Source organism: Anser cygnoides, chromosome W, assembly GCF_040182565.1.
Source record: "Anser cygnoides isolate HZ-2024a breed goose chromosome W, Taihu_goose_T2T_genome, whole genome shotgun sequence".
NCBI classification, from domain to species: Eukaryota; Metazoa; Chordata; class Aves; order Anseriformes; family Anatidae; genus Anser; species Anser cygnoides.
Genome location: NC_089911.1, coordinates 14,824,225 through 14,840,887, shown reverse-complemented (window position 1 = coordinate 14,840,887; position 16,663 = coordinate 14,824,225). Strand labels below are relative to the sequence as shown.

Sequence of the window (16,663 nt, the reverse complement as noted above, 5' to 3'; positions counted from 1 at the left end):
CTGATTACTCAGCGGGCTCGAATAGGAAACCCCAGACACCCAGGAATCTTGGAGGTGATTATGGACTGGCCAGAAGGCAAATACTTTGGGATATCACCAGATGTCCTGGTTCCAGTTAGGACAGAGTTAATTTTCCCTCATAGTAGCTGGTAGGGTGCTATGTTTTGGATTAGGATGAGAAGAGCGCTGATAACATGCTGATGTTTTAATTGTTGCAGAGCAGTGTTTACACCAGGCCAAGGACTTTTCAGCTTCTCGCTCTGTCCTGCCAGCGAGCAGGCTGGGGGTGCAGCAGGAGCTGGGAGGGGACAGACCCAGGACAGCTGACCCAAACTGGCAAAAGGGGTATTCCATACCATCTGACGTCATGCTAAACAATATATAGGGGTGGCTGGCCGGGGTGGGGGGGGCCGGCTGCTCGGGAATAGGCTGGGCATCGGTCAGCGGGTGGTGAGCAATTGCATTGTGCATCACTTGTTTTCTTACACATTATTATTGTTAATACTATTATCATTATCACTATTATTATTATTATTGTTATTATTATATTCCTTATATTCCTTATATTATTATATTCCTGTCTTAATAAACTGTCTTTATCTCAACTCACCGGCTTCACTTTCCCGTTTCTCTCCCCCATCCCAGAGAGGGAGGGGGGAGTGTGAGCGAACGGCTGTGTGGTGTTTAGCTGCCAGCCGGGTTAAACCACAACACCAGAGGAGGAGGTGGCCCGTGCTGAAGAAGCCCCACTGTATAAGAAGCTGCCAGAAAATGAGAAGAAATATGCCCTGTTCACTGATGGGTCCTGTCGTATTGTGGGAAAGCATCGGAGATGGAAGGCTGCTGTATGGAGTCCTACACGATGAGTTGCAGAAGCTGCTGAGGGAGAAGGTGAATCGAGTCAGTTTGCAGAAGTGAAAGCCATCCAGCTTTCTGAAGCTACTGAAGAACATCAAAACAACCAGCAGGTGGGTTGGGCTGCTAAGATTGAAGTGGCTCAGGTGGACCTGGACTGGCAACATAAGGGTGAATTATTTATAGCCTGATTGCACCAGAGGCCATCAAGGTGCAACATACAGATGGGCTCGTGATCGAGGGGTGGACCTGACCATGGACACTATAGCACAGGTTATTCATGATTGTGAAACATGTGCTGCAGTCAAGCAAGCCAAGCGGTCAAAGCCTCTTTGGTATGGAGGACGATGGCTGAAATATAAATATGGAGAGGCCTGGCAGATTGATTACATCACACTCCCTCAAACCCGCAGCAGCAAGCGCCACGTACTTACAATGGTGGAAGCAACCACCGGATGGCTGGAAACATATCCTGTGCCCCATGCCACCGCCTGGAACATTATCCTGGGCCTTGAAAAGAAAGTCATGGGCAACATGGCACCCCAGAAAAGAATTGAGTCAGACAATTGGACTCATTTCCAAAATGACCTCATAGGCACTTGGGCCAAAGAGTATTAAGTGGGTGTATCACATCCCCTATCATGCACCAGCATCTGGTAAAGTTGAGCGATACAATGGACTGTTAAAGACTACACTGAATGCAATGGGACATTCAAAAATTGGGATACACATTTGGCAAAGGCCACCTGGTTAGTCAACACTAGGGGATCTGCCAACCGAGCTGGACCTGCCCAATCAAACCCGTTATGTACTGTAGTGTACTGGGTCTAAATAAGATCCCTTCAAACATACACTGCAGATCAATTCTAATAATTAAATTTCATATATGTAAACACAAAAGACTTCTGTACTGGGTCTGGCTGGGATGGAGTTAACTTTCCCTGCGGCAGCCCATAGAGTGATGTGCTCTGCACTTGTAGCTAGAATAGCATTGGTATCACACCAGTGTTTTGTCTACTGCTGAGCAAGACTGGCACAGCATCAGGACTCCCTGCAATCTCCCCAAGAGCCAGCAGGCTGGGAGTGGATAAGAGGTGGGGAGGAGACACCACCAGGGCAGCTGACCTAAACCAACCAATTATATGAGAAACAGCACCAGGTGCCTTAACCTTGCTTTTGGTTCATCCCCTCAGTGCCGGTTCTCTACCAAAATCAGCCCCTGACCACTCACATTCCATGACTGTTTCAAGAGAATACTCCAGCTTTTCATATCTCATCAGAAAGGAACCTTTTCTCTCTTACATGGAGTTTTCATTCCCATTTCCGGTCAGGTGAGGTATTCTTGCATGCTACATCAGCTCATTCCTCTGTCAGTTTACCAGTGCTGAGCAATTATGACTTCAGTTTGTCCTTCAATAACCTTAAACAGCTTCCCCCCATAAGCAAATTTGAAACAGAGAAATAACTCTGATTTTCTTTTAGAAAAGTCCATTTTATACTGTCTGCCAAATTACATACATGTACTAGTCAAACATTCTTCATATCTTTTAGTGATATCTCAGTCCAGTGTTGTTGGCACCTGCATTATCACAGAAGCAGTTAACTTTTTTTTTTGCTACAGAAAAGGCTTAAAAAACTCAAGCTAGTTATAAAATGGCAGGTAGTTGAAAAAAATCTTTTAAAAATGTTGAAGTTACTTTCTTCCCCAAAATGTTATCACACATTTAAATTAAAAGTTCCACAAGCTATTTTTGAAAATTGTTACATTTCATTCTTCCCTATGGTCTTATTTTCATGTGCAGACTGACTGCAAGAGAATTTACAATATACAACAAGTTTTTACACTGTTTTGAGTAGCTTTATTTTCAATCCCTTCTTTTTAGTGTTTTAAATTTTCAAAGGTCAAGGCAATATTGAAGCATTCCAGACTGACAGAGAGAAAGTAGAAGAAAGGAAAGGTGAAAAAAGAATCAAGGGAAACCAAGAAAGTTCTCATTGTATGGAGAAAAAAAAAGTCATTAAAAAGACTTACTGCAAAAGATTTCAATCCAGAGTTTCAATGAAACCAGCTTTAAAAAATATATAAAAAATAACATAGGGTCATCAAAGGAAACATACAAAAAATATATAAAATGTTTCTTAAAAATATTGCATCCCAGAAAACACACACGATTTTATGATTATATTGTTTTATGAATTCAGTAAAAACAAAATTGTCAAGAGCTTAAATTACACAAGATTCTTCTTATTTGGTTATGACATGTGCTTTATAAGAAGCAAGTTTAGCTTTCAGAGCCTGGTACAATGAATTATTCTCGCCTTAGTTTTATTACCAAATTATATATGAACATATTATGTTATGGTTTAAATAGAAATTGAGGTGTTTGGTGGGTTGTTTTTTTTTTTTTGAATGTCAGCATGATTCCTACTCTTAATAAAAATTGTAACAGAAAAGAAAAACATTTCATTCCAAACTATTCACATATTTTCAGTTTCTGAAAAAGTGGATTTATAACTTATACTACCTTTGCATCTACACCCAGCTCAAAAGAAATATTAGAATACACTGCAGAAAAATGCTGTTATGTCAGAACACTGGTTAAAATACTTAGATGGGACATAAATCATGTTTATACACAACTACAAGTTGCCAATGTAATAAGAGTTTACTTAGTGAACCCTGCACGTCTAAAAGCTATGCCTGTTTAGTACTCAGGAGATTCCTGTTTTAAACAATCCTTGAAGGTACCTTGAATAATTGGTGCCACCATGTTTCTCCAATGTGAAACAACTATTTGAGCAGAACCAGCAGTAAAGAATAAACTAGTGGACTATCTCAAAAATAATCATAATTGAATAAACACACTAATAGAAATGAGCACACAAAAATTTAATTTTCATTTTGTTCTAAACCTCTTCACAAATGTAAATGACATAGTGTGGCCATACAAATGATACAGTTAGAAAAAACGAGTTTACAGTCAGAATTTCCAAGGTCAAGATGGCGCTCTTCTATGAAATATCCAGTAAAGCCTCTGTAGATATAGATATGGACTAGATAAGAAAATATGACCAAACAAAATCCAATGGCAATATTTTTGATAGCTGTGGGGTTTTTTTGTGTGTGTGTGTGGTGGGTTTTTTTTTGATAAATAGTAATACAAACATTAAAAGATCCATGAAGTGGTACAACTGGAACCACAAAGAGCACAATGGGATTCACCAGGGTTACACAACTGCTGTGTTAATACCTCTTACTCTGTGACATGTTCCCATTCTTCTTCCACATATGGCTGTACTGGAGTCCAGAAGGGAAGCAAATGTGCCCAAGACTTTTTATACTCCAGTGACAGTTACTTTTTTGTACATCCTATATAATTGACAGCACTTGGTTTGCTGGTCCAAAAAATAGCTGGATAAGGACTGTAGGCAAGATACAAAGAACAAATGCACACACCAAGAGGACTCATTTATCTTCTTGTACTACTAACAACAAATACAGAAAGCATAGGTTCTCAAATAATTGGTGTATTGGGTTTACGTGGCAAGGTTTTGGTAGCAGGGGGCTGCAGGGGTGGCCTCTGTGAGAAGAATCCAGAAACTGCCACCCTGTTAGATAAGAGCCAGTTTCAGCCAGCTCCAAAAGGAACTCGCTGCTGGCCAGAGCCAAGCCAATGAGTGATGTTGGTTGTGCCTCTGTGAGAGCATATTTAAGAAAGGGAAAAAACTGCTGCACAACAGCACCTGGGAGACTGAGGAGTGAGAAACAGCCCCGCAGACACCAATGTCAGTGAAGAAGGAGTGGAAGGAGGTGCTCCGGGCACTGGAGCTGATGTTCCCCTGCAGCCTGTGGAGAAGACCATAGTGGAGAAGGTTGTCCCCCTGCAGCCCATGGTGTACCATGGTGGAGCAGATTTTCATGCTGCAGCCTGTGGAGGAGACCATGATGGAGCAGGTGGATCTGCCCTGAAGGAGGCTGTGGCCTATGGAGAGCCCCAACCAGAGCAGACTCCAGTCTGAACCTGTGGCTCCTGGAGAGGAGCCCATGCAGGAGCAGGTGATCTGGCAGGAGCTGCTGCCTGTGGAGGACCCAGGTTGGAGCAGTGTGCTCCTGATGGATGGACCCCGTGGTACGGACCCATATTTGGAGCAGTTCTTGAAGAGCTGCTGCCTGTGGGAAGCCCATGTCGGATCAATTTGGGAAGGACTGTATCCCATGGGAGGGACCCCATGTTGGAGCAGGGAAAGAGAGTGAGTGTGAAGGAGTGGCAGAGACGAAGTGTTATGGACTGACTGCAACCCCCATTCCCCGTTCCCCTGTGCCACTCTGGGGGGAGGAGGTAGAAGAGGGTGGATGGGGGTGAAGGTGTTTTTCGTTTGCTTTTAATTTATCACTGTTCTGGTCTGCTAGTCATAGGCAACTAATTACATTAATCTTCCTGTTCTGAGCCTGTTTTGCCTGTGACAATAATTGTTGAGTGATCTCCTTGTCCTTATATCAACCCTTGAGCCCCTTCCATCATATTTTCTCCTTGAGTGAGAGAGCGGTTGTTGTGGATTTCAGCTGCATAGCAGCATAAAACCACCACAATTGGTCATAGTTTATTAAAAAAATATATCTAAGAATAGAGGAACATAAACAATTTGGCACATAATTTACATTTACATTTTGAAAATTTTCAAGAAAAACAGTAAATTTGCCAAACGTACATGCAGTCTATTGTTAACACTCTATCTACAATTTAGCTTACCAGGTTAACTAAAAAATGTTCCAAATTTTAACTCTACCCTGTTGGTTACATGAAGAAAAATGGAAAGTCATCAACCTGAAAAAAATTATCATGACACACACCCAACAATTGTAACAGCTTTTCCACAGTATTACTTGCCCCAGACAAGGCATACATCTCATGAACTCTCATGTACAATAGGGACTAAGAGCTGAGAAACTGAGAGACACATGAGAATTAAAGAAGTGTAAGAGAGTATTCAAAGCAACTCCCTGTCTCTGTTACCCTTTTAACCTAATATGTAGCTCTGTTTTGTTATACTCAAGAGTGTTCATAAAAGTGACCTGATCATAACATCATTTTCTACTTATCCAATATCACAGGCCCACCATAATATTAAATAATCTATATAAACCAGTCAAAATGTATATATTTTGTGGCCAAAGTTGAGGCATGCAACAGAGGTTTTGTGTTTTGATTCTGGAAAATAATATTGTCAATAGGAAATTAAAACAAACACTGATAATGTCATACTTAGATTGTCCTTTGCCATACTCCTTTTCTGTAAATAAAACACTGGACCTTTGTCTCATGCCTCACCTCTGTATAGTCACTTAAAACTAACTAAAAACAGTTAGGCAACTGTTTTCACTAACTGAAAACAGACGTGATTGGACTCACATAGTGTGAATATGTGATCAACTCTAATATTCAGACTTTATGCCTGCTTTGATCAAGGAGAAAAAAAATGCAAGAGAACTTTCAAAGGAAGCAGACAATCAAAGTAATTATGTGCATACAGATATCAGGCAAAGCATCCCACTACAAAAATAAAACAATAATTATAATAAAAACAAACACTTGATAAAAACAGTTGTGGATTTCTGTTGTTTCTTAAACATAACTCTTTTGCTTAACAATAGCCAATTTTCTAAACCAAAGCTGAACTGTATAATAAGAGGAAGCTTTCTTGCATCTTGGACTTTATGACTTTTAACAAATAGGAAGTACAAACTGAAAAACAGATATTGACAAAACCTTCAGAAAAAATGGCCTATTTTAGCCGATGATTTCTTAATTCATGGCAGTAAATCTTATTTCAAGAAAATCTTGTGAGTTAGTAGAAATGAATAATTAGTTAGTAATCAGTTAGTAGAAATGAATAATGAAGACTGATGACAGAATAATGATACTGAAGAGTTTTTAGTCATTTCATATAACATAAATGGAACATAATTGGATCAGTCAGTTTCCCCCCAAAATGCTTACTGTGCATAGGAAATACTTTCTTAAAGTTTCTGAGGAATTTTAAGAAAATATTTAAATCTAAAATTATTTCAGATATCAATGCTGGATAATCTAAATACTTATCTTGCACTAATGAATGAACTAATTAGGAAGCTATTAGTGTTAACAAATATTTTACTCTAGCAAAGCATAGCTATATTTGTATATTAAATATTATATGTAATATAAATACCTGTATAATTATATAGTTGCTGCTAATAAAGGAAAAGTCAGAATCATTTTCAGTGTGAAACCTCATTCATTACCTTAAAATAAACTCCAGACTTCTAACACATACAGAAGTTGCTCTGTGAGCATTTCACATTTTTATTGTCAGAAAGCATGCATGCTTACATGAATGTTTCCTTTCAGACACACAATATGCTTTCTAAGCAAAATAACTATGTGACAAACAGATCTGAAGTAAAAGAGAAAGAATACTTATAAAAAGAAACAAAAAAAAATGCTAAAAACATCTTCCTATAGTCATGGTCCTCTAACTACTGCATGAATGATCTCAAAATCTACAAGAATCTGTAAGCAAGCATTTCTACCACCCATTCTCCCCACTACCAGAAGCAGTAAAAAGATAAAACATGGACATCACACCCCATACACGTGATTTTGTATACGAATTACCACTTCCTGTTAGCAAAAGGCAGTTAATCAACAAAATGTTATATTTAAAAAAAAATAAGCAATAATGCACTGCTAACATTGAGTTTTCAAATTTATGTCTACAGTATTCTGTATCTGTCATACATGCTCCATAATCAAAGTCCTACTCTTTTCAGAATTAAATGTTAACACATGCATGAACCTAAATGTGATTAATTAATTGAATTTTTTGGTCTTGCAGCTGTTTCTAAAATGTGAAAATTTAAGTAAGGTTGCATAACTGAAGGCTGAGACAGTCTTCTCTTTTCATATAGGTGAAATTACATATAATTTTACTGGGAAGTTGAAGAATATTTGCTTGTTTATTTATGTTTCTTAAAAATACAGATATTCTCAGCATTTCAAGCAACCTTGCTAACCTACCTTATCTCTGATACATAATCATTTTCCTACACTTAGAAAAAAATCTAAAAGTCAATTCTGTTGGAATAACATATGAAATAGTAATGCAGAACATAACAGAGGAAACAAGTAATTTACAAATTCATTGGAGTAATACTGACAAACGCAAGAAATCTCTGCTCTAACCAAGGGGTAAGCAAATGAGTGAAATGGTAGTAGGAGGACAGAATATAAGTTAACACATTTATAAAAAGGTTATTATTTTTTAAAGTTTGATTCAAATATAATGGAAAACAAAAACAGTAGAGAGTAGGACAATATGGTAAGGTCACAGGTAAATAGATAAGGACTTTCTAAGGTTAAATGTATAAAGACTGGAGATAGGCAAGCTAGGCATCAGAGGAGCAAATGACTGACAGAAGGAGACTTAAAATAGAAGAAAACCAGTTGGGGAGAGACTGAGATCTATTTAGGATTGTGGAAGTCCTTACCAACATTCTTTATGAAGCACTGAGGAAGAAATTGTTCATGGCTTTATTGGAGCCCCTAAAGATCTTTGATGAACGCCATCATGGGAGGAAATGTAAAGCTATTGGGGAGCCAGGTTTTACCTCACGTCAAACAAGGCTCCTGAAAAAAAAAAGTCATCTTTAATTCCTGTATCTGAATAAAAGTTAATTGATTACGATACTTGAAATCTTACTATGCTCTCTTCCACATTGGCTGGCTTTTAGGTATTCTATTTCTTGCCAAAAAATTGCATCAGAAGCTTCACATTATTCGAAGCATTTAACAGTCTGCAAAACTTCTATTTACTAGGTAATTTTTCTTTATTTTTATGTGTCTGGAGTAAGACATCTGAGAGTACTAGGATGTGCTGAATACTAACTAACATGACTAGTATAAATCCCTTTTTCCCGCAACCTGCTTTTAAGCTCTCTTCTTCAAGTATGAGACACTGAAGAATACTACTGTTTGTGCGGATGGCACAGTTCAGTTTTCTCCATCTACTTGAAGAGGCACTTTATTATGTGTGTTCCAAACCAATAAACTATTCTTTAGAAGCATTTCATTTCAACATCCTCAGAATATCCTTCTTTCAAAAAAGACAATAACTACCATACATACTACATCATCTGAGAGTCAATGGATCTCACACACAATTAGCACACTGCTGCTTGGTATTCAGTCCTTCACATTATTTGCATATCAGGTGAGGTATGAGGGAGGTCCTTTTCTCCAACTTATGTTTGCTGAACATCAAATGTCACTGAAGAGATCCAAAACATTTAAAACTCAAAACTGTTCACTTGAGATTTATGTAATCTGACTCCATACCTGCTCCTAGTATCTTACTTTTGTCTGTTTGTTACAATAGATTCATTCGACTTGGGGGAAAAAAAAGCTATCAACAAAGTAAACTTGGCCTTGAAGAGAACATCAGTGAGATTTTGGACTTTAAAAGCATTTTCCCATACTTGCTTATTTTCATTTTTAAACATTCCCTATAGGGAATAGGCTTAAATACGGAAACAACTTCATCAGTGGAACTACTCTTTGAAACTTAGAGAGCAAACTTCTTTGTCTATACTAAGAGTTGATTTTATGTTTTCAGTCTCTCTGTTCTTGTAGCTTACTCACATTGGGTAACTTGTTATGAATATTTAAGAAGTCTCACAGGAAATTCTTGGCATCATATTCAATTAAGATTTCCTGCCTGTTAACCACTAATGAATGACAACTTCCAGGCAGTCTATAAGAAGAGGTAACTGTGTTCTGGAAATTACACTGAAAAGGAACAATAAGGGGTAAAACTGGTAGTAGTTCTTTAGTACAGGAGTAGATTTATTTAGTAGAACTTTTGTAACAACAGGAGAGAAAAAAACAAAAACAAACAAAAAAAAAACACATCCTGCAGCAATATTAGACATGAAAAAAGATAGAACAGGAGAAATGGGGACTACATTACCTAGAACAATGGCTTCTAAGCCACTATGGACAACACTAGGAATGTCAGAATCACAGAATGGATAAGGATGGAAGGGACCTTTGGAGGTCATCTGGTCCAATCCCTGATCAAGCAGGGTCACCTAGAACCAGTTGCCCAGGACCATGTCCAGGTGGCTTTTGAATATCTCCAAGAATGGAGATACCACACCAAAGTTAAGTCAAAAGTTAAAAAAATATTTACAGTTAATGGTTTTCTTCATTCAGTATTAATTAACTTGGATGGACTGACAGAAACATAGATACACAGGTCAAAATTCTAAAAAGATGGTTTTAAAAAAGATTTTAAAATATATATTTTAGATTTTAAAAATGTGCATGCGAATGTTAGTGCTTGCACATGAGTTACTATTGTACACTCACAAAAATTTTGCAGACAGGCAATTCTGAGAAACAAAAAGAACACCCTAAGGCTTTTCTATATTTTATAAACTGCTTCTCCAAAATTCAATATGCATATAAAAACTTCACAACTTATATTTAAAAAATAATGGAAACACAGTAACATTTACTCAAAAGGAAACTAAAAAAACCAATCCATAAGCCACCATTTCCTTAGAGAAGAGATCACCCTCACCTGTTATCTTAAACCTCAATAGAGCTCACATTCTGCAGTTAACAAGAGAAATGTTTTACGTGATAGTGCCCTACCATCAGTAATCAGACATTACAATTTAAACACTAACATTTACGTTTCTCAATTGACTTTCACTGTTCTGATAATAAATCTTTCAAAGAACTTAGACTGTCATAATATAGGACAAAGCATTTCAGAGTTTGCCAATTTAATTATATTGGTGACTATAAAGCCAACACAATACTGGAAGAACTAACTGCCTTAACTTAAAACTTGCTTCTTCCTATGCTGATATTAAAATAATCCAGCCTAGATGTCGTTGTTTTACACTGTACAAAGATCCCAACTGCCTACTTAACTGAACTTTTTGAATTTGATAAAAGGGTCACTTCATTCCCATTTCTTTAGGCACAGCCATATAAGTAGCAGCTTGAGCTGTAGGTTTCTAAGATATTGTGCAAAACAAGTACTGTGCTAAGAATATGCTGTTACTCAAACTTTGAGATATTATTTCCCGAGACTGAATTTCCTGATATGAGATTCAATTTCATAGGAAGTGCCCTTCCTGTGTTTTCTAGGCTGCAAGGCTAACGAGTTTGTTTTCAATGCAAAAAAAAAAAGGTAAAAAAAAAAAAAAAAAGTAAAAAAAAAAAAAAAGATTGTATTTTTTAATTCCCCTGAATTAAAAAAATCCCGCAGAGTTTATAAAGGAACTGCATCTAGAACCTGTCAGCTTTGGCACTTTACTACACACATAGCCCTATTAGAACTGATGGGAACGCTTGTGAAGTAGCTGAGCACAAAGATAGACTTTCTCACTTTCAAGAAAGTTATTTTTATATATAAAAAGTGAACAGCTATAACTAGAAAGGCCTGGTCACATGTATACAGATATGCCGCATCTAACATTCACTTCAACTATATAAAAATATTCTATATAAATTCAACACTCAATTTAAATAATAACTATAGAATATATACTCTGTAGCATAATACAAGGATTTATAATGGACTTCCATATAGTACAGCAAAGAGACGGTCAATACCAATACAGAAGAAAAACGTGTGCTTCACAATCAATTAACATTTAAAGTCATTTTGATAGGAAATTCAGTACTTTATGTACAGTAAAAACATGAAGCTGAAATACACATACAAATGTAATTTCCTTTTTAATACTAGTTATATGAGTTATACATTTGATTTTGATTTCTGAGGGGCAAGGGGAAATCAGACAGCTCAAAAATACAATCCAACTAGGAGGTTCAGATCAACATTCTATTTAGGACAAATTTTTCAAAATTTCCGAACATTTTCATAAGCTCAGAAACCCCAAAAACACATTAAAGAAAGTTACCAATATTGATTTTGACAGGACCTGCCTAACTTGCCACTGTATAAAGCCAGGCTCCTGCAAGATTCTTTGGTTACCGTACCATTACATCACAATGTGGTAATCAGCTGCAATGACTTTGGTGGACACAAATGGAGAAACTAAGCCTTCACCTGATAATAAGCTTCACTTTTCCTACTTCTAAATAAGATCCCTTCAAACATACACTGCAGATCAATTCTAATAATTAAATTTCATATATGTAAACACAAAAGACTTCTGTACTGGGTCTGGCTGGGATGGAGTTAACTTTCCCTGCGGCAGCCCATAGAGTGATGTGCTCTGCACTTGTAGCTAGAACAGCATTGGTATCACACCAATGTTTTGTCTATTGTTGAGCAATGCTGGCACAGCATCAAGAATCCCTCTAAACTCCCCCAGAGACAGTAGGCTGGGAGTTGGCAAGAAGTGGGGAGGGGACATCACCAGGGCAGCTGACCTAAACCAACCAAAGGGACATTCCATACCATATGATGTCAGACTCGGCAATAAAAGGTGGGAAAGGGGAAGGAAAGGGGGTGTAGAGAGGGCTCTCATTATGAAGACATATGTCTTCCCAAACAACCGCTATGCATATTGATAGCCTGCTTTCCAGGATTAGCCGAACATTGCTCGTTGATGGGAAGTAGAGAATATTTTATTTCTCTCATTGTGCTTCTGCACAGCATTTGCTTGTTTTTTCCTTCTTCCTTTTCTCTTTAATTTCAGGCATTGGAACAGGTTGCCCAGGGAAGTGGTGGCATCACTGTCCCTGGGGGTGTTTAAGGAAAGGCTGGATGTGGTGCTTAGGGACATGGTTTAGTCGGTAACATTGGTAGTAGGGTAATGGTTGGACCAGATGATCTTGGAGGTCTTTTCCAACCTTAATGATTCTATCCTTATCTCAATCCGTGAGACTTTTTTTTTTTTCCTCTTCCCAGCATACTCTCTGCTCCCCCTCTTCTTCTGAGGAGGTTGTAGTGGAGTTCAGCTGCCCAGCAAGATAAAACCACCACAACTTCTATCAACATACTTTTTTCATCTTGTCTGTCCTAGTTAACAGAAGCTTACTTCCTTATTGCCAATTTCCGTGCTTTTACATAGCTTCTGATATTTAAGCAAATAATAAAATATTTACAAGTATAATTTTCATCCAGGATTACTAAATAATCATTAAATCTCCTTTCACAAGATTCAAAGGCAAGCCTTTCACTCATAAGAGATCTTAATCTCTCCATCTGACAAAGTTACTGAGAGTCAGTAGTAAGAGTCAGTAGTAAATATCAGGACCAGTTCTCAGGAACTGTTCTCAAAGACAGAACACCCCAATGGAAAGGAACGGGAGATACAGCCATATAATCCTTTGCCTCCCCATGCAAAAAACATCACTTGTATTAAATGCTTCACCCTCTTTCATGGAAACTTTAAAATATGTTATATTTTAATTAAATATTAAAAAAAATGCTTTAAAGGTATTTTATTTTTCTAAATTTCAGCGATATCATCACTTTCAAAAGAATTGGCTTATTCTAAGGCCTTCTGTCAAAAGTTTTATTTCATAATATACTCACACTCAACAAGATATCCCCACCTATTTTTCTAATAAATTTGATTTTTCCCCACATAATATTAATGGAAAGTCTTACATAGTACTGGTACAAACCAGAAGAATGTCTAAACTGTGCTCTGGCCCAGACATGTGTCCTGGTTTCAGTTAGGACAGAGTTAATTTTCCTCCTAGTAGCTGGTAGGGTGCTATGTTTTGGATTAGGATGAGAAGAGCGCTGATAACATGCTGATGTTTTAATTGTTGCAGAGCAGTGCTTACACCAGGCCAAGAACTTTTCAGCTTCTCGCTCTGTCCTGCCAGCGGGCAGGCTAGGGGTGCAGCAGGAGCTGGGAGGGGACAGACCCAGGACAGCTGACCCAAACTGGCCAAAGGGGTATTCCATACCATCTGACGTCATGCTAAACAATATATAGGGGTGGCTAGCCAGGGGGGGTGGGGGGGCCGGCTGCTCGGGGATAGGCTGGGCATCGGTCAGCGGGTGGTGAGCAATTGCATTGTGCATCACTTGTTTCGTACACATTATTATTAGTTGTACTATTATCAATATTATTGTTATTATTATTTTCCTGTCTTAATAAACTGTCTTTATCTCAACTCACAGGCTTCACTTTCCCGTTTCTCTCCCCCATCCCAGAGAGGGAGGGGGGAGGGTGAGCAAACGGCTGTGTGGTGTTAAGCTGCCAGCCGGGTTAAACCACAACAACATGGAATGGGAGGAAAGGAAAAGAGGCAACTCAAGTCACAGGCAAATGCCAGCCTGCTCTTAACCCCTTAACCCTCTTGCTATGACAACCCTCCCACCCCCAGATATCTTCTTAAGAGCAGCACCTCTGTGCTGTCAGAGCAGTGCAAATGGCAGGGAAGTCAAGGCAGGACTGGAAGAAGCCCTTTTCTTCTAAATTTTAGGTAGAATATAATTTGTACATGATGTATAATTTTTAGAGACCTTCAGTACGCTCCCTAAAGGTAAAAGAGGAAAAGCTTCAGCTATGGAAATAAACAAAAATCTCACCTTATTATGTTCATATTTGTATGGTATTTTGAGGGTATCCATGGCTCTGATCATGGCCTGCATTGCTGTAAATATATTCTGGTACACCAGTTTTGTAAAGCCCCTTTTGTCTTCATCAGAGTAACCTGATCCGTGGATGATTCTCATCTGTTTGATGAACGTGCTTTTGCCACTCTCTCCTGTGCCTGCAAGACAAATAAGAAGAATATACTTCAGCCACTGGACAGAGAGATGACTTTTCTGCACAAAGCAGACAGCTTGTTCAGTGCAGGACAGAACATTGTCAAGTGGTTACGTTGCTTACATGGTGACTACAAGGACAAGTTAAACATCAAAACAGCAGTATTATAGTAACAACTGAAGCAACACCGAATTAAAACTTTTATTTTGAAGACAAAATAGAAATAGAAATAGATAGCAATGAGCTAGTTAATAGCTAATAACTAAAACAAAATATACACTCCAAAATATCTATAATATACCATTGCGTATTTAAAATTATAACCATATAACCATAAATCCCCATTCCTGAAGATATAGTTCTCAACAACATCTAATGTTGGGGAATTACTATGATAGGTTTTTACTCATAGAGTAAGAAAAAGAAATCTTGCTTGGCCAACCTTCAGGACATTATGATAAGCAACAATTGGTATACAACCAATACATAAATGTTAGAAAGGCAATTAGTTCTATATAATTACAGTTCTGCAATCTTTACCTCAGAAACATATAAAATCCATTTTAATTAAAATTTGGCTCATATTTTTTAATGGGCAGTCATTCCTTCCTTTAAATTTCTTTGCATCTTTGTACTTTACACAAAGCACAAATAATAAGTTTTTAAGTTAACATTCTGAATGTTTGTAAATTTAAAGTTAAGATCTGCTTGTTGGGAATTTCACAGAATATATCACGCAGCATCTTTTTCTTTGGCCCAATTCAGTGACCTCATCCTCTGTGATTAGGAGAGCTTATCTAAGCAAACATATGAATAATTTATAAAGAGAAATCGAAATTTAGAACGAACAGTTGCACAGCCATATGAATGCTGTATGTTTGCCTAGCTACTTAGCCCTCCACAAAATGCAATGCATTTACCTGCATGCAGTGCTTCTCAGCCTTTCAGCCTGGATTCATGCCATAATACTTGGCTCCTAGGACAAAGGAAGCCTTATGCTTTACATGATGTTTTTGGTGTCTCAGAGTAGAGTATTACACAAGCAATGCAATGCAATGTTAAAGCACAATGCTGCGCTGGCAACCCTTAAGTCCTTCTGAGGTAGCACATTGCAAAATCTAACCTGGAAGCCTCTAAAATCTTTTGCCTTTACCATGGACTTCGTTTTGAAACCTTCAGCCCCATCTCCCACGTGTAGAAAACAAACTTCTAAAACAAGTCTTCCTTACACACGCATTCCCAGAAAGTCAAGCACAATGTTAGATACAGAGCACCAAATACACAGACCATCTCTGCAAGGTACTGACTGGCCACCAGGATGTAATCTACCAGAGGGGAAAGAACATGACTTCTCAAGTTTATAAAATTACAGACTTAGGCAATACAGAACTACTGCATACTAAAAATAGGTTTTGGCTACCCTTAGATCTCAGTTTTTCCCTTTCTCTGAAACCTACACAATGGAGTCATGTTTTTATATATGAAGTGAAATAAAATAGCATATCACACATTCTGTAATATTTTTCAGTTTTTCCCACAAAGATATACTCCACATATTTAGTACAAAAGTCTGAGAAACCATAAAGCACAGAATAGAATCATAGAAACTTAGAATGGCTCAGTGTCCTGGGTCTGGCTGGGATGGAGTTAACTTTCCCTGCAGCAGCCTATAGAGTGCTCTGCTCTGCACTTGTAGCTGGAACAGCACTGGTATCACTCCAGTGTTTTGTCTATTGCTGTGCAATACTGGTACCACATCAGGACTCCCTCCAACCCCCCAAGAGCCAGCAGGCTGGGGGTGGGCAAGTGATGGGGAGGGGACATCACCAGGGCAGGTGACCTAAACCAACCAAAGGGATATTCTGTAACACATGATGTCACACTGAGCAATAAAAGGGGGGAAAGGGGAAAGAGAGGGGGGGCTCTCGTGGAAGAGTCTGTCCTCCCAAACAACCGCTACGTGTACTGAGGCCCTGCTTCCCAGGACGTGGCCGAACATCGCTCACTGATGGGAAGTAGAGAGTAAATGCTTTTCTCTCTCTGTGCTTCCAC

The 16,663-nt window shown here is 38.3% G+C and overlaps 1 protein-coding gene across 2 annotated transcripts in view; it reads right to left on the bottom strand.

Moving 5' to 3' along the window:
* LOC125181580 (guanine nucleotide-binding protein G(q) subunit alpha-like) overlaps window positions 1-16,663 on the bottom strand; it is a 152,533-nt gene that overhangs the window by 119,173 nt on the left and 16,697 nt on the right. For both annotated transcript variants that reach the window (XM_066987321.1, XM_066987322.1), the window contains exon 2: window positions 14,431-14,615. In XM_066987321.1, the coding sequence (XP_066843422.1) occupies window positions 14,431-14,615 (185 nt within the window). The remainder of the gene's footprint in view (window positions 1-14,430; window positions 14,616-16,663) is intronic.